Here is a 19,512-nt window from a genome sequence, read left to right as displayed (position 1 = left end):
GGAAGTCCTGTTTCCAGATACTCCATGTCTCACAGCCATATAGAACAACAGGCTGGATCAGGGTTTTGTACAGTCAAATCTTGAACTGTCTGGAGAGATATCTGGACCGAAGCAGTTGTGCTAGGCTGTGGTAAGATTGGTTTCCTGCTTGTATTCTGGCATTGAAATGTGCACTCAGCAGTACCAGTAATTTATTAAGTATGAGGTTTAGTATTACATGTGTGCAGATTATGGCTATTCGAGTGTATCACTGAAGGGAATGGTGTTTCTTTCAGTTATATGTACTTGGACTTACTCCATAGATGTACATCATAAGCTGCTAAATAAATAAATAAATTTCCGTCTTTGTTTGGGAGGTCATTCTTCCTGTTTATCTCCCCACCACCCCCCACCCCATCCCCTTCCCAGCACCAGCCCTGGTGGGAGACCCTTCTATCTGTCTTCCGATACTCAGCTTCCTGTGGTGTGCCAGTTTCACTGTTTGGCCACAATAAACTGACACTTCATGCAGCATTGTCAGGAGTGGTGAGGGACATGCCTTGCTCTCCATGAGGACAATTGAAGAGAGAGGGAACAATGAAGGAATAGCAACACTGTCTACTTTCTGCAGTGCTGGCACTCTTATCTACGTTTTGTGCCTATATCAGGTTAGTGCATAAGTTATTAGTGTTTTTGTTTTGTATGTTGGTATCCTGGTTGCTATGGGTTTATTTATCATTTGCCATTTTTTATTTGCAGTTCGCTGCTACTATTTGAATTTACATTTTGTCCTTTCGCAATAGTGAGCAGAGCTGCGGATGCTAGAAAACCGAGTGCCAAGTGGAGAAATCGGAACATTTCAGACATATTCTTCTGTTTGGGTTCAATCGAGGGATGGCAGCAGTTGAGGCACCGTGTGTGAGGATAATACCATTGGACAGAGCACGACAAGAAAATGGTTTTCTTATCTAAGGAGGACTGTTTTGACATTGTGACTATACACTGGGTCTGATGAAGATTGTTCGGATGTATTGATGCATAAGGATCCGTGTCAGTGTAGCCGAGAACTGGCAATGTGATGAACTGTGGTCATTCCACCATTGTGTGACATTTGCATGCGAAGAGAAAAGTTCAGAAATTGTGTGTGTGAGTACCACATGCTGTAACCCAAAATCACAAAAATCAGTGGATGGTCATATGTGCATCTCTGCTGGCTCATGAACAACACCACCATTCCTATCCTGTGTCATTGTTGGTGATGAGAAATAGCATCTTTATGTTAACATAAGGGAAATAAAGGAATGGCTGAGCCCAAACATAGCAGAAACTCCCCGTACGAAAACCTGCGCACGTCCACGAAAGACGCATCTAGTGGAACAATAACGGTGTGGTATACTCTGAATTGCTTCCCTGAGTTATGACTGTCACTGCTGACATTTACTGTCAACAATTCACACGTCTTGTAGATGCAATCCAAGAACAACAATTGGGAAGACTGCGTGAGGTAATGCTACTGCACGATAATGCCCATTTGCCATCTGCTAGACTGACAAAAACACTGTATGGGAGTTGGGTTGGGAAATCATTCCACACCCACCTTATTCACCTGATATTGTGGTCTGAGATTTTTACTCTACATCAAACACTCTTCTGGACGGATATGTGCTGCGAACAGCACTCTACAAGTTGTTCACCTTCAAACCGTGTGATTTCTATAGTCGCGGAATTCGTAAGTTACCCCAGCATTGACGGACAGTTGTAAATAGTGAAGGAGAATGTATTATTGATGACTAAATTCTGTGTTATGTATGTATGTTGTGTTTATTAAACTTATGGAAAACTGCTATGAACTTATGTGCCAACAAAAGCTGGGCTGGCACAAGCGGAAATCTAGGCAGCACTCTTCCGACTAGCATTAATTTTCTCCATCATTGGCAGTACCAATAAAATGGGTCAGCTTATTGTGATCAAACTGTACATGTGGACTGAAGAATTGTGTCAAATTTATTGTTAACAGCAGATACCATCTGTCTCTGTGTGTGTACGTTTACCCTTTCGAAATATTAGTTGACAGACTGGAATCCCATCCACCCGGGCTGGCCCTCACTTGAGCAGCTGAAAAGTGTTGTGTGTTAAACATACACTATGTGATCAAAAGTATCAGGACACTCCCAAACACATACATTTTTCATATTAGGTGCATTTTGCTGCCACCTACTGCATATCAGCGACCTCTGTAGTTATTAGCCATCGTGAGAGAGCAGAATGGGGCGCTCCACGGAACTCGTGGACTTCAAACGTAGTCAGGTGATTGGGTGTCACTTGTGTCATACGTCCATATGCGAAATTCCCACACTGCTAAACATCCGTAGGTCCACTGTTTCCAGTGTGACAGTGAAGCAGAAACGTGAAGGGACACTTACAGCACAAAAGCTTACAGGCCGAGCTCGTCTGTTGACTGACAGAGACCACCGACAGTTGAAGAAGGTCATAATGTGTAATAGGCAGACATCTATCCAGACCATCACACAGGAATTCTAAACTGCATCAGGATCCACTGCAAGTACTATGACAGTGAGGTGGGAGGTGAGAAAACTTGGATTTCATGGTTGAGCGGCTGCTCATAAGCCACACATCATGCCGGTAAATGCCAAACGATGCCTTGCTTGGTGTAAGAAGTGTAAAGTTGGACGATTGAACAGTGGAAAAACATTGTGTGGTGTGACGAATCACGGTACACAATGTGGCAGTCTGATGGCGGGGGTGCATGGCGAATGTCCGGTGAACATCATCTGCCAGCATGTGTAGTGCCAACAGTAAATCCTGATGCTGTGGTGATTGGTGTGGTCGTGATTTCATGGAGGGGGCTTGCACTCCTTGTTGTTTTGCATGGCACTATCACAGCAGAGGCCTACATTGATGTTTTAAGCACGTTCTTGCTTGCCACTGATGAAGAGGAATTCTGGGATGGTGATTGCATCTTTCAACACAGCTGAGCACCTGTTCATAATGCATGGACTGTGGCGGATTCATTACATAAATCCTTATAATGAACTGGCCTGCATAGAGTCCTGACCTAAATCCTGTAGAACCCCTTTGGGATATATTGGAATGCCGTGTTCGTGCCAGGCCTCACCGACCGACATTGATACCTCTCCTCTGTGCAGCACACTGTGAAGAATGGGCTACTATTCCCCAAGAAACCTTCCAGCTACATATGACTGCAAGAGTGAAAGCTGCCATCAAGGCTAAGGGTGGGCCAACACCATACTGAATTCCAGAATTACTGATGGAGGGTGCCACGAACTTGTAAGTAACACACACACACACACACACACACACACACACACACACACACACACACACACACGTGTGCTTTTGGGTGTCTGTGGCTTTGTGTGTGAATGTGTGTATTACTGATGGAAAAAAGAACTAGTGCTCAAAAGCTAATGTGAATGCTGTTTTCTGTTATGTGTCACTGTGCTCCATGCATCTATCTGTTATAGGTGAGTGGTTGCCATTCCCTTAATTTATGTGTTGCTCCATCCAGGAATTTCCACTATTGTTAATTGAGGAGGTGGTATCACGAGCTCACCTCCCCCCCCCCCTCCCCCACTCTCATCCCCTTCCTCAGAATTGCACCTGGTGAGAAACGAGCAGGTGACCTGGGCAATACATCCTCCCATTTATCCCCGTTACACCTCCATCACAAATTCTACTGCTGTTCTCTAGCACTTGAAGAAAAGCATGTGTTATCATTGTGATGTCCTTTTCTACACACATTTCATAACTACATCATTGTTTTCTCTCTGCCCTCTTATAACATACCATTACTCCATTGTGCACCTCATATATTCCAGTTAGTGTCATATTGAAGGATAGAGATTTTTCTCACCTGTCGCACAGGTGTAGCGTGTGTAAACACCCTTGTTGCCATCGTTCCTTTCCTTTTCACAGCACTCCTGGAACTTATCTTCAATAAAGTTCTTTGCTGCTTTTGCATCCTGTTTGGGTCCTGCAACATATTTACTGTAAATTATCTGCAGGTTTACCAGAAAGACAGAGTTTTGTTGTGGAAGATGACGTGATGTATTCTTATAAATGTGTGAAAAAAAGCTGGGTAAGTCATGGGTGTTTATTTATTTAACAGAGAGAAACTGTTCTGACTAAATTAGGACTTTTGACATGACCTGATGTTGAAACAGAGCAAGCTGCTATTGTTGCTCTCCTATTAATAACTATATTTATATTTTTTCCCTTCTTTTCCTTTTCAAGTCTAGTTATCTGTTTCAGTATATGTAGTGTACACCCAAATCCGTCAAGATATTGTTAGACAACATTTCATGCTAATGCATTATTTGGATGGTATTTTTCAGTGTGCTGATTACAGTAATGTGTTTAGTTTTACTGAAAACCATATTGATTAAAAGTAAGGAATATTTTCAGTTACCATTACCTCATGGAATAGTAGTTTTGGACATACTGACACAAACTATTAGAAAGTTATGACTCCAGACTTAACAGCACATACTTTAATTTTCCAAAAACTAATTAATTTAACAGATACTATTGAACTCCAGACACACCCATAATTACTATTGTCTTGTATGCTATTGCACCTGTCCAATTCCCAAGTTCACCATCATTGTCTGGTTGCCATAATTTATTTGGAGGACCAAATGACACCTATCATTAACCAGTTAAAATGGTTTAAATGGCTCTGAGCACTATGGGACTGAACTGCTGTGGTCATCAGTCCCCTAGAACTTAGAACTACTTAAACCTAACTAACCTAAGGACATCACACACATCCATGTCCGAGGCAGGATTCGATCCTGCGACCATAGCGGTTGCGCAGTTCCAGACTGTAGCGCCTAGAACCGCTCGGCCACTCCGGCCGGCAACCAGTTAAACACTAACTAGAAATTTGCATAATTTATTATTACTTCAGGTATGCAAACTATACTTGTAATTCGGTAATTCCGAGTGTAGACATACAAAATAGTTCCTTATGTGGACCAAGTCATTCTTGGAAAACGTAACTCATCTACTATAGTAGATCTCAATCTTACAGTTTTAGAACTCAATACGTGTTTTCCAAAATTCTAAAACCTCCCTTGCACCACTTTATAAATATCCCTTCCAAACCAAAAATCCTCACTCCACGTAGAGCAATCTCACAAGTGCTGTCTGTGCACAAGAAGAGCCCAAGCAAGCTCACAGAGGAGCAACAACTATGAAATGAGTATGCATATCACAATCATTGTTTTAATATCTCCATGTCAGTATCCACAATTTGTAATGTTAGATCCTGGAAAATACTTAGTTAATGTTTCAATGCAAGTTTGTGTTTATTTAGATCAAGTTTTGCAGTATGAGATATAAAAGTCTGTCCACCATCTGCTGTGGAACAAGTAACAGTCTCCTGGCATTTTTCTTTTAACAATAAGTGTTAGTGAAATATTTTGATTGATACAAGTGTAAACGTTTACACTTGCACGAAGGTCTGTCGTGACCTACACAGAGTACCATGTTTATCTTACTATTTTGTTTACACTGTCATTTGTGGAATGAAGTTTATGACAAGTACTGCCACTGAAATTTCCTGATTGTGGAGTCTAGCCCGGGATTCTTGATATATGAATAGAAGTTTTAGGAAACTGGCCTTATCCAACAAGTCAATTCAAAATTAGTAAATGTGTAACCAAGTGAAATCGAAAACAATGGTGTTGCGCCCATTATTGAATATCCAAAAAGTTTTCAATTAGGAGGCAGTGAATTAATGCACTACCAAGAACCACAACATGAGGCTTGAACCAGTTTAGAACCTTCACAGTGTGTGTCATGCAAATAAGCTGATGCCATTGGTAGCAACTTTACTCCTGTGTTTTAGTTTTAGATCTGAATATGGCGCAGTTTGGCCGAAACTATCAAGGTTAAATTAAAAATGTGATCTAGACTGTTTTCTTCGGACAGTGTAATCTTATCAGTTTATATCTAAATAGATTGCCACTCACCACAAAACTGACATGTTGAGTTGCTGATAGGCACGACAAAAAGACTGGTGGACACTTAGATTTGTTGATATTTCAACCTGCAGTTTCCATTCTTAGATCTAAATAGAAGCATATGTAACTGCCACACTGCTCTTAGAAGTTAACGAAGTGCGCATAAGATGTTAAACACTCCTTATTTTCAGACACTTGCTCTTCGTATGAACACCCTGACCTTCCAATAAATTTGAGGCACTGATTTAAAGCATTGATGTGCAATGGCTATTCAGAAAGTAAGTTCCATTTTCATGTTTTTTGTTGACCTTGCAAACAATATTAACAGTAACTTTGGACTTTTTACAGATGATGCAGTTATCTGCATGAAGTGCCATCTGAGAAAACTGCAATAATATTTCAGAGTGGTGAAAAGCTTGGCAACTTGCATTAAATGTTCAGAAATGTGAAATTTTGCATTATATAAAACAAAATGATGTGGTATCCTGTGACTACAATATCAGTGAGTCACAATTGGAATTCATCAACTCATGTAAATGCTTGGGTATAACAGTATATGGGTATGTGAAATGGGAAGATTAACAGTATAGGACAAGATAGATTGCTACTTACCATAATGAAGACACATCAAGTTGCAGATAGGCATGATTAAAAGCTTTTGGCCGTAGCCTTCATCAGTAAAAACACACACACACACACAATGGGGATGAGATGATAGGGCATAGGGGGTGGAAAATGGTGGGTGGAGGGTGTGGAGACAGTATGTTACTGTAGGTTGAGACTAGGATAATTACGGGAGCAGAGAATGTGTTGTAAGGACAACTTCCATCTGTGCTGTTCAGAAAAGCTGGTGGTGGAGGGAAGGATCCAGATGGCTCCGGTAGTGAAGCAGTAATTGAAATCAAGTGTGTTACGTTCAGATGCATATTGTGCCACAGGGTGATCTACAGAGTCCGCCAGAAAACTGTATACACATTTTTAAGGAACAAAAAGTATTACTTATGTGTTTATTTTACATTTAATAATTGATTACACATGTTGTATAACCTTCAGTTTAGGACACGGTTAGCTTAAATGTTCAAAATTTTCACTGTTGGCGGCTATACACGTAACAGAACAATGAGCGGTTGCTACAACTACATCAGTCAGTGTTACAGCGGAGATCGCTGCACATGTTGCTGTAATCTCCTGGAAAATTTCCTCCAGCATGCGTGGCTTACATCGATAGACATTATCTTTCACAGTTCCCCACAATTAAAAGTCCATAGGTGTTAGTTCTGGTGACTGTGTAGAGAACTCAATGGGCCCTCTTTGTCCAATCCGACGCCCGGGGAAATTGTCATCCAGGGAAGATCGTACAGCTAGGTGGTAGTGTGGTGGTGCCCCGTCCAGTTGCTAGAAGACCTCTTCATCAGTTCCATAAAGTGCATGTATACGTTGCAAAATGGATGTGCGTAACATTTCCAGGTACATTTATCCAGTAACAGTAGCATCAAAGAAAAAGGGTCCTACTAAGCCCCTAGATGATAGTCCAAATCACATATGCACCCCTAGTAGATTGACAGCTTTATCCAAATAAACATGCAGATTTTCCAGAGCCCAGTACACACTGTTATGCCGATTCACGGTTCCATTAAGTTTAAATTGTGCCTCGCCACTCGACACTACCTTCGACACAAATTGCTCGTCACCAGTTACCGTTTGCTGATACCGTTCGCAAAACTGCATTTGGTGACCAGGATTGTCATCATTAATAGCGTGCAGTAAATGTGGAATGTAAACTTTCCTCATTGCAGCTTTCAGAATTCTTCGTACTCTTGTACTGCTAACCCCCACTTCATGTGCACATTGCCTAGCAGACTTCTGTGAAGAATTAACAAACATTTCCGCCACAAGTGCCAACGAAGCTGGACTTGTAGCTGTACACTGTCTTCCTGATCTTCCTTTGTGAATATCACAAATCATTCCGTGCAATTCAAACTCGTCAGTGACGTATTTAATTATTAGGCAGGTTGGCAGTTCTGTTTCAAACTCCCGCTTCCATTGATGTTGCACATCAACGGCATTATCAGACTTGAAAAACCACTTCACAATACATTTTTCTTGTTTCAGTGTCATGTGTGCTCCAGCCATCACGTTTCTCAATAACGAGATGAAAGTACTAACATCTGTCGAGCCAAAGACCATATTACAATACACTCACAACTCAAATCGAATGACAATATCGATATCTAGATAGAGCCCGACAAAGAGTGAATACATTTTCCTGGCGGACTCTGTGTTTTGCTCTCGGGCACAGTTTGGTGGCTGTTCATCCTGGTGGGCAGCTGTTTCGTAGTCATACCAATATAAAAAGCTGTGCAGTGATTGCAGCAAAGCTGGTAAATAACACGTTTGCTTTCACAGGTGGGTAGAATAAACCTGTGACAGGACTGGAATAGAATGTGCTGGTTGGGTGGACTGGGCAGGTTTTCTACTCGGGACTTCCACGGGGGTACGATCCTCGTGGCAGGGGGTCAGGATTGGGAGTGGCACAGGGATCGACTAAGATACTGTTGAGGTTGGGTGGGTGACGGAATATGACTTTAGGAGGGGTTAGAACTATCTCAGGTAGGATGTCCCTCGTTTCAGGCATGTCGAAGGTAATCAAAGCCCTGGTGAAGGATGTGGTTCAGTTGTTCCAGTCCGGGGTTGTACTGGGAGATGAAGAGGACAGTCCTTAGTGGCTGGTTTTTGAGAGTGGTGGGAGGATTGGGGTTGTGAGGAGAAAAGGCACAGGATATCTGCTTGCAGACTAGGTCTGTGGGATAGTGCCTGTTTGTGAAGCCCTCGATGAGATCCTCAGCATACTGAGCAAGAGAGTTTTTGTCACTGCACATATGCCATTACTGGGTAGCCAGGCTCTATGGGAAGGATTTTTTGGTCTGAAAGTGATGAAAGCTGTCAAAATGCAGGTACTGGGCAGGTACTGTTGGTGACTGGTGGGTTTAATGTGGACCGAGGTGCGGATGGAGCCGTCAGAGAGGAGGAGAGCAACATCTGAGATGGCAGCACACTGGGTTGAGGAGGACCACATCAAGTAGATGGGAGAGAAGGTGTTGAGGTTGTGAAGGAACAAAGATAAGGTATCTCGGTCCAGGGTCCGGATCGTGAAGATACCACAGTGAACCTGGATCATATTACGAAAGTCTCCTCTATATGGCCCATGAATAGCTTGACATAGGAAGGTACCAAATCTATGGAACAGCCACAGGCACTCGGACGGCACTACCTGGCCCATCTGGATCCTTCCCTCCACCACCAGCTTTTCTGAACTGCGCAGATGAGAGTTATCCTTACGACACATTTTCTGCTATTATAATTATCCTGGCCTCAACCTACAGTAACATACTGTCCCCACACCCTCCACCCAACAGTTTCCACCCCTATGTCCTATCACCTCCTCCCCATTCTCAGCTCCCATCCTGTATATTTGCAGCCCTGTGTCAATGCATCCACCTATCTTTTCCCGCTCCTCAAATTTTTTGTACCTCTTTTCCCCACCTACCTGCCCCACAACCTCCTGACACTGCACCTGTTGGAGTCTAGTCCCTGCACACTCCACTAGACAGCGTTCGTCTCTCTCCCCACCCGTACACTTCTACCCCTTCCCCGTGCCCTTCCCTTTCCTCTTCCTCACCGTATCCAGATTGCTGCTTGCATCCCATGTCATGTTGCATTCCAGTCCGATGTCTACATCTACATTTATACCCCGCAAGCCACCCAATGGTGTGTGGCGGAGGGCACTTTACGTGCCACTGTCATTACCTCCCTTTCCTGTTCCAGTCGCGAATGGTTCGCGGGAAGAACGACTACTGGAAAGCCTCTGTACGTGCTCGAATCTCTCTAATTTTACATCTGTGATCTCCTCTGGAGGTATAAGTAGGGAGAAGCAATATATTTGATACCTCATCCAGAAACGCACCCTCTCGAAACCTGGACAGCCAGCTACACCGCGATGCAGAGCGCCTCTCTTGCAGAGTATGCCACTCGAGTTTGCTAAACATCTCCGTAACGCTATCACGCTTACCAAATAACCCTGGGATGAACACGTTACTCTTCTTTGGATCTTCTCTATCTCCTCTGTCAACCTGACCTGGTACACTGATGAGCAATACTCAAGTATAGGTCGAACAAGTGCTTTGTAAGCCACCTCCTTTGTTGATGGACTACATTTTCTAAGGAGTCTTCCAATGAATCTCAACCTGGCACCCATCTTACCAACAATTAATTTTATAGGATCATTCCACTTCAAATCATTCTGTACGCATACTCCCAGATACTTTACAGAAGTAACTGCTACCAGTGCTCGTTCCGCTATCATATAATAGTACAATAAACGATCCTGGAGTTGGCGGTCATATGTGTGCTGAAAGCTACATGTAAGTGTCTTTTAATCGTGCCTGTCTGCAACTTGACGTGCCGTCTTTATGGTAAGTAGAAATCTATCTTTTCCTACATTGTTGATACTCCTACCTGTTGTTTCCATTGTTTGAAATGGAAAGATTACATAGATACTGTTGTAGGTAAAGGAGGTCACAGACTTTGGTTCATTGGTAGAATACTAAGGAAATGCAACCAGAGATCGCTTTCAAAATGCTTATACAACCCATCATAGAGTATTGTTCAAATGTGTGAGAGACTCTTACCAAATAGGACAGGGTGTGATGTGGCAGAATGGTACAAGACAGCAAAGTGATAAAACTAATACATACAAAGGGAAACGAAGACAGATGAGAAAACTTTTGATGTAGAACCCTTTTATCAGTTATATCAAAAATATTTGAATGAGTTTGTCCACAGAAGATCATTCCCTTTCTGATTCCAGAAACTTACAGACATGAAATTTTTAAAAAAGTGTGGTATATGGATGTTTGCAACTTATTTATCCACATACCTGTGTACAACAAAAGTGATACATTGTCTTCTAGTCAGGTACTTACCAGCGTACTCTGGGAAGTAGTTGCACAGATCATATTTCATTATCTTCTCATCAAAAATGTCTATTTTGTTCAGAAAGACGATGACAGAAGCGTATCTGAATGCCGAGCAGGTGAGCAGCACACTGAATAGTGCCAGGCTCACACTGAGACGATTCTGTTTTGGAGAAACATTGCAGTTAGTATGATTATACGATTTAATTGGGTAGATAAAAAAAAATCTGCTCCCCCAACAGCCAGCAGGAGAACACACGTATAAAAGGTATCACAGTTTGAGAGCTTCCGAAGCCACCGATTTCCCCTTCTAGCAGAAGGGTTGAAGAGGAAGGGAGAGGGGTGAAGGAAAAAGAACTGGTGGGGTTTAGGAAAAGACTAAAGTTTGGGAAAGTTACCCAGAACCCTGAGTCAGGGGAGACTTACTGGACAGGATGAGAGGGAAAGACTGATCAAAATGATTATTGTATGTTTCTCAGTATCAGCAGCTAGCCTACTCAAATACCTGTTACAGTTGTCTGATGAGCCAAAACATTACGAACACTTGCGTACTAGTGCACCGGTCTACCTTCGGAATACGATACGCCAACAATGCTACGTGGCCTGGATTTGACATATCCTCAGCAGTTTTCCTGAGTGTTGTAGTACATCTACGTACATACCTGCAAGCCACTGTATAGTGCATGGCAGACCCTGTACCACTAGTAGTCATTTCCTTTCCAGTTCCACTCACAGACAGATCAAAGGAAAAACAACTGTCTGTACGCCTCAGTACGAGTGCCGGTTTATCGTATCTTACCTCCGTGGTACTTATGCGAAATGTATATTGTCTTTCTTTAATCTGACCTGACGAAGACCCTAGACTCGAGGGCGATACTCGAGAATAGGTTGCACCAGTGTCCTACAAGTGGTCTCCTTTAAAGATGAACCACACTTTCCTAAAATTCTCCCAATAAACCAAAGTCAACCATTTACCTTCCCTATCATAATGCTTGTTCCATTTCATATCACTCTGTAATGTTATTCCCAGAAACTTAAACTATGTGACTGTGTTCTATCAGAGCACTAGTAACACTGGACCTGAGCAGTATGGATTTGTCTTTCCTACTCGTACACATTAACTTACATTTTTCAAACATTTAGAGCCAGCTGTCATTCATCACATCAATTAGAAATTTTGTCTAAGTCATCTTGCATCATCCTGCAGTCACTCATCTTCAGCATCTACCTGTACACCACAGTATCATCAGCAAACAACTGTAGATTGCTTCTCACCCTGTTCACCAGATCATTTATGTATAAAGAAAATAATAGTAGTCCTGTCATGGGGCACTCCTGTCTCTGATGAGCAAGTGCCATTGAGAACAATGTATTGGGTCTTGTTACTTCATATGTCTCCTAGCCACTCACATATCTGGGGACCTATTCTGTATGCTCATATCTTCATTAACCACCTGCAGTGGGGCACCATATCAAATGCTTTTCAAATATCTAGGAATATGGAAACTGCCTGTTGCCCTTCATCTATAGTTCACAGTATATCATGTGAGAAAAGGGCAAGCTGAGTGTCACACAAGCAATGCTTTCTAAAATTGTGCTGATTCGTGGACATAAACTTTTGGTCTCTAGGTAATTTATTATATGTGAACTCAGAATATGTTCAAGAATTCTGCAACAAATTGATGTTAAGGATATTGATCTTATATACAGGAGTCTCCTAACAACTGTTTATCTGCTCTTTCTAGCAGAAACACTGTCGTAGCCTCCTCGACTGATTTATTAACTTCAGTAATTGTAGTCACTGTGATGTCTATGTATAGGTCATGTAGCTCTTATAAATTAATTATAGGCTGGTGTTTTGTGGAAGTGGTGTTGGCACCTGTAGTGGCTCAAACACCAGCAGCCAGGACCACAGCTCGGCAACCAAAATCAGGCCATTTACCGACCGATACGCTGCCAGCTCGTCGGCATTAGAAGACGTGAATTCCACAACCGGCACTTCTGCACGAGGGATGTCACGTGGACCCCCGTTGCGTGAGTGACTGACCTACCTATTACACTACACAGTACTGTCAGCCCCACTCCAGACATTTTGATGCAGCCTCAATACAGGGGGAGGAGGCTTTCACGACAGTCAGCAGACGGAAGTAGGATTTAAACTGGGCACGACCAGCCTGTCAGCAAGTCGTGACAGCTGGGCTGCCCGACGATGCAGAGTCCGTGTCGGTCATAGATGTATCTGTAACTCTGCCTCTGCCGTGCCACGAACGTGCAACCACTGCCCGAGTGTCCAATCTGGGCCCAGGGATATGGCCTACTGCCACAACGCTACCCCACAGCCATCAGCTACCATCCACCTGCACACTGTTGTAGTGAGACCACTGCTACCATCCACAGGAATCACCTGTGTCAGCACACCTCAACCAGTGTTCTGGGGTCCAAATCACCTCCAATTACCTGTAGTCTGCCTGTTACAGATATGATGAACTGTGCCTGTTTGTGATCATCAATAAAGTGAAACTTCCTGGCAGATTAAAACTGTGTGCCGGACCGAGACTCGAACTCGGGACCTATGCCTTTAGTGGGCAAGTGCTCTACCAACTGAGCTACCCAAGCACAACTCAGGCCCTGTCCTCACAGCTTTACTTCTGCCGGTACCTCGTCTCCTACCTTCCTTCTCAGTCCGGCACACAGTTTTAATCTGCCAGGAAGTCTCATATCAGCGCACACCACCGTAGAGTGAAAATCTCATTCTGGAAACATCCCCCAGGCTGTGGCTAAGCCATGTCTTCGCAATATCCTTTCTTTCAGGACTGACAGTTCTGCAAGATTCACATGAGAGCTTCCGTTAAGTTTGGAAGGTAGGAGGTGAGGTACTAGCAGAAGTAAAGCTGTGAGGATGGGGCTTGAGTCATGTTTGGGTAGATCAGTTGGTAGAGCACTTGCCCGTGAAAGGCAAAGGTCCCGAGTTCGAGTCTCGGTCCGGCACACAGTTTTAATCTGCCAGGAAGTTTCATATCAGCACACACTATACTGCAGAGTGAAAATCTCATCACTAAAGTGTTCTGTCAACTGACTGGCTGCCTTCTTCACCCACTCAGTCACCAACCTCCAGCAGAGAACCCTCGATCACTCCTACGCTCCAGTAAAAGCTGGTTTGATGAACCCTCTGCCAGATACTTAATTGTGAATTGCAGACATGGGCTACGGATGCTGACCGAACACCACCTTATCCAGGAACAGACGTGTCTGGATTTTAGTTTCTAACTTTTATGTTAATCCTAAGAGCAGTTTGCCTCTGCTGCCAGTTCTGTCATACCAATGATATTAATCTCCACCTTCACTGTTATTGAGGACTTCACTCTAACCATGACAAGGGATAGTTACATGGTACTGTTACCCAGGCCAGGGATCCATGGCTTTTTTGTGAGGTTGTTGTTAATCTCCCTTCTTCTTCCACACCACTTGTGAAATCGGACCCTGAGCTTGAGACCAGCTCACTTAGTTGTTAAATAAGTTGGAATGCTAACCCCTCCAAATAAATTGCCACAAATGCCATGATCTTACAGCAGAAAGATTCTTTACAATGTTCATTACTTCTGAACTGGGGAGAAACAGAAACACCTCACAAGAAAGCTGATGAGATAAACAGAACAAATTACATTAAGTAATTGCAAGTAAGATTTATTGCAAATCTTCTACATAAACACAACAGTGTACTGGATGGTGGTCCATATTAAGCAGTTCAAGGAAATGAAGCTCCTAACCTTATTTCCAGCAAAGAAAATTTACTATTGTAGTTGAGAATAGAAAATTAGTATGAATGTGGTTCAATGAATCAATTGCTAGGGACTTAAGTATGATTTGCAGAGTAGCCAGCAGCTGTAGATGTAAATGTAGATGAGGGTAGCAGTATCTCAATCACAGAACTCACAACCAAGTGAGAACTGCTAGAAGTTGTCATGGCAAACAAATATAGGCTTCTTCACACTGTGGAAATGATTTTAAAAGAAAAGGGATTTTCTTTTGTACCTTACTTCCCCACTACTGAGAACTAAATTTAGTTGAACTGCTAAGGATTGTAATTAAACAAAAAAGGGTGAGCAAAAAAGTCAACAAACTCACATTAAAATCTTGAAGAGAGTTGCACAAAACAGAATAACTGCTAAGGATGTGCAAAAGAGAGTGTACATGTTAAAGATGCTGAAAGACACACACTGTGACATTTAAACAGGGCAGTAAATTGAAAAAGCTGTAATTCAAGTTCAATTCTTGAAAGCAGTAATGATGAATGTGACCAACAACTGATGTTGTCACTCTTTTCATACACAACACAATCTATTAATACACGTGTTCACTGGCATATTGTGTTCTGTAAATCCAGTGATTAAAGAGTATCTTCAGGGATGAGGAACAACAAAGCAAGTTATACATTAATAGACAGAGGCAGCCACTGAAGTATTCTTCAGAAAAGTTTATTAGCAACAAATCATGACTACTGCTCATCTACCTGCATTGGCAATAATGAGAATTACTTCTACTTTATTTTGTGTATATATACTACCTTAACAACTGCTGCTTCACTGGCATTTGCATGGTAATCGCAACAAAAATAATTTTATATACATATATTAGGCCTACAGGAAAATTAATATATTAAAAAGCTGTTTCTTTTTCTATGCAATTCTGACAAAGCCAGTCAATCATGGTTACTGATAAATAGCTTTCTTTGATTTAGTCCACAAATTATAACATCTTCTAAACCTTTCATGCTAATTAATGCCATGGAAGCATGGTCGTTTCCACATGTATTTCTCACCAAATAGTGATTCTGGTAACTGCAGTCAGAGATTTTTGTTAATCTTGTTAATCCTGCCTTTTGCATTCATCAGTTGATATTTCCATTGAAACTTTCATCCCCTACTACATACTTCTTTATTTCCAACCAAGAAGTCAAATTCCAATTTTCATAGCTGTAGCTTTCAAAATACTTTAGTAGATCTTTAATAATCATTTACTTAAAAAAAGGAGACAAAAAAGCACTTTCATTCACTGTTTTACCCACTTAGGAGCCGAATTTCCAAAAACCATGAAACACATGGTTTTTGTTTTTGTCTGAGAAACAAATACCAATCTTTGTAGATCTAGTTTCAAAATTGCCTTATTAGTGACATATTTTCAAAAAAACCTTTCATCCCCTATTTATTAGTAGTGGCATTTCAAAAAATCCTTTCTTAAACAATGGCTACAGTATAAGATCAACGCCAAATTTCAAGTTTCTATCCTTAGCAGTTTGGGCTGGCTCATGATGTGTCAGCAGATCAATCAGGACAGTTCCTTTTATACACTGATGGAAAAAAACTGCAGCAACAAAAAGAATGTAGTGTAATGAAATTTCAGATACACATTTGTTAAGGCAACGTATTTAAGTGAGTAACATCACAAGATCACAGGTTAACGTAAGTGTGAGATAAACCACGAAATGCTAATACATTAAAAACTGGTGTAACTGGCAAAATGTTGAATGAAGCATGGAAACATGGACACATTGTGTTGTACAGGTGCCGGTTGTCAGTTTGTGAGGTGGAGTCCCATGCCTGTTGCATTTGGTCAGTCAATACAGGGACAGTTAATGCTGTTTGTGGATGATGCTAGAGTTGTTGTCCAATGATGTACCGTATGTGCTCGACTGGAGACAGGTCTGGTGATCGACCAGGCCGAGGCAATGTGTTGACACTCTGAAGAGCATATTGGGTTTCAGCAGCAGTATACGGGCAAGAGTTATCCTGAAACTTCCTGGCAGATTAAAACTGTGTGCCGGACCGAGATTCGAACTCCGGACCTCTGCCTTTCCCGGGCAAGTGCTCTATCGACTGAACTACCCGAGCTGCTCGGGTAGCTCAGGCGGTAGAGCACTTGCCCGCGAAAGGCAAAGGTCCCGAGTTCGACTCTCGGTCGGGCACACAGTTTTAATCTGCCAGGAAGTTTCGTATCAGTGCACACTCCGCTGCAGAGTGAAAATCTCATTCTGGAAGAGTTATCCTGTTGGAAAACACTCCCCGGACTGTTGTTGACAAATGGCAGCACACCAGGTCAAATCGCCAAAATGGTGCACAAATTTGCAGTCAGGGTGCATCGGATAACCGTGAGAGTGCTCTCGTCATACAAAATTGCGCTGCAGACCGTAATTCCAGGTGTAGATCCAGTGTGTTTAGCATGCAGTCAGGCTGGCTGCAGACCCCCAACTGGCCTTCTTCTAACCGACATATAGCCATCACTGGCATCGAGGGAGAGTCAGCTTTTTAACAGGCTTGCAACCTGCCCTCCTGCCCTCCAATCAGCTCTTGCTCGACACCACTGAAGTCACAAATGGTAGTGGTTTGGGGTCAGTGGAATACTTGTTACCGGGTATCTGCCTCAGAGCTGTCCACGAAGTAACCGATTTGTAATAGTTCATTGTGTCACTGTGAAGCCAGCTGCTGCTCAAATTGCCATTGCAGATTCAGTTTGATATTCCAGAGCCATGTGCTGAACACAATGGTCTTCCTTCTCATTAGCGCCACATGGCCGTGTGGAGTGTGGTGTTCAGTGACCACCAATGCCACCGATCGTATACGGCGGCTACGTTCCTGCGAAGGCTTTCTGCAATATCACAGAGGGAACATCCAGCTTCTTGTAGTCCTACTGCAGATGTTGACAGTGGCATCTTTGTTACCTTAGAGGCATTCTTGACAAACATCAATTCATCATGTCCAATCTAATAGGCAATTAACACTCATGACCATTACAGCATGTATTTAAAGCACACCTGATCTACATCCTACTACTAGTGCTACTCTTATGCGACTGGTTTGAAATTAGAATAGGTATCATCTTTTGGATGTAGAAACATTTTCTTTATTTCTCACAACCCCTTGTTAGTGTTGCAGTTTTTTTTTTTCCATTGGTGGATATTAGGCCTACTGAAAAATAACGTATTACAGAGCAGTTTCTCTTTCTATACAATTCTAACAAAGCCAATGTGTCATGGTGACTGTTAAATAGCTGTATTTGATTTAGTTCACAAATTGCAACACCTTCTAAACCTTCTGGTGATTTTTGTAGCTGCAGTTGGAGGTTTTTGTTAATCCTGCCTTCTTGTGGTGATGTGTCTATAAGAAAACTATCATTCCCCAACACTTGTTTCTTTATTTCTAATGAAGAGTCAAATACCAAATTTCATACACATAACTTTAAAAATGCTTTAGTAGTTCTTTAATAATCATTTCCTTAACAGTGTGTCTAACACGCAGTCAGGCTGGTTGCAGGTCCTCAACTTGCCTCCTTCACTGTTTCACCCACTTAGGGGTTGAATTTCCAAAAATGCTGAAATACGTATTTCTTTTTTTTTTTAATTTCTGTCAGAGAAACCAAATACCGGTCTTTGTAGTTCTGGCTTCAAAATTGCCTTCACAACAACATATTCTCAAAAAACCTTTCATTCCTTGTTTAGAAGAAGAATTTTGGACAATCCCTTCTTACATGATGCCTACAGTATACAGTTAATACCCTCTCCAGATTTCAAATGTCTATCCGTAGCAGTTCGGGCTGGTCAATAATGAATGGGTAGACCACTCAGAACAGTTCCTTATATAGAGAGAGATATTAGCTCAGTGCTTGCTGCTTCGCTCGTGTAGATGTTATGATCTGAACAGACTTTTTGGTTTTCTTTAACTGATTTGTATGTTTTTATGCCAATTGCTCACGTGTCACAGTTCGTCTCTGCGCAATCACACGTTACTCCACCGAGCTCCACATCTGTACCGGCCACCACGACAGAATTCTGCGGAGACCGCCGTAGCCGAGTGTGCCCCCCACCCAGAGCCAGACACTGCGTTTCCTCACCTGGCAGAGTGCTGACGGTGTGGCTCCATTCTGCTACCGTCTGCTCGGTGAGGTGACGCCGAGGGAGTCGGCTGCGTCTTTGGAGGCCACGTGCTGAGGTCGGCACCCTCTCCGTACTCCGATCCCTGACCGGTGATCGCAGCAAGGTGATATTTACATTACCGGCTGCATCTTACACACTGAATAAACGACATACTGTAAACCGATTATACGATTTATCCACCCTGCTCCCTGAACCCACTGCACTGCTGGTCAACTCCCCACGCCACTGTAACTGTAGCAGGGTACCTACAAGGTGCATTCAATAAGTAATGCAACACATTTTTTTCATTGGCCAATTTTGCTTGAAAAATTGCAGAATTTGTTGTGGGACATCGTGAAATATTCCTGCATCAGCCTCTGCAGTTGTACGAAATTCCGATACGTGACGGCACTACGCTTAGCTGTCAAAATAGTGCTGTAACAGAGGTGTGTTCTGAGCAAGATTTTGTTCACAAAACATCCGCAACTCAGTTGCGTGGTGATATGGAAAATACCCACTTCACTTTTGACTTTGTTTTATTGCAAACTTGACTGATTTCAAAAATATTACATTCACATCTTCAGGTGAACAAATTTACTAATACACACTATGGAACAGTGCAGTCTGGTGTCCACGGTTTGTGACT

At 42.5% G+C, this 19,512-nt stretch overlaps 1 protein-coding gene across 1 annotated transcript in view; it reads right to left on the bottom strand.

Moving 5' to 3' along the window:
• LOC126214980 (guanine nucleotide-binding protein subunit alpha-14-like) overlaps nt 1-19,512 on the bottom strand; it is a 104,168-nt gene that overhangs the window by 7,177 nt on the left and 77,479 nt on the right. The window contains exons 6-7 of the mRNA XM_049941612.1: nt 10,970-11,123; nt 3,875-3,994 (exon numbers count right to left, since the gene is read on the bottom strand). Of these exons, the coding sequence (XP_049797569.1) occupies nt 3,875-3,994; nt 10,970-11,123 (274 nt within the window). The remainder of the gene's footprint in view (nt 1-3,874; nt 3,995-10,969; nt 11,124-19,512) is intronic.

The sequence above is a fragment of the Schistocerca nitens genome, chromosome 12 (assembly GCF_023898315.1).
Source record: "Schistocerca nitens isolate TAMUIC-IGC-003100 chromosome 12, iqSchNite1.1, whole genome shotgun sequence".
Lineage (NCBI taxonomy): Eukaryota > Metazoa > Arthropoda > Insecta > Orthoptera > Acrididae > Schistocerca > Schistocerca nitens.
This window is presented reverse-complemented; position numbering and strand designations above follow the sequence as displayed.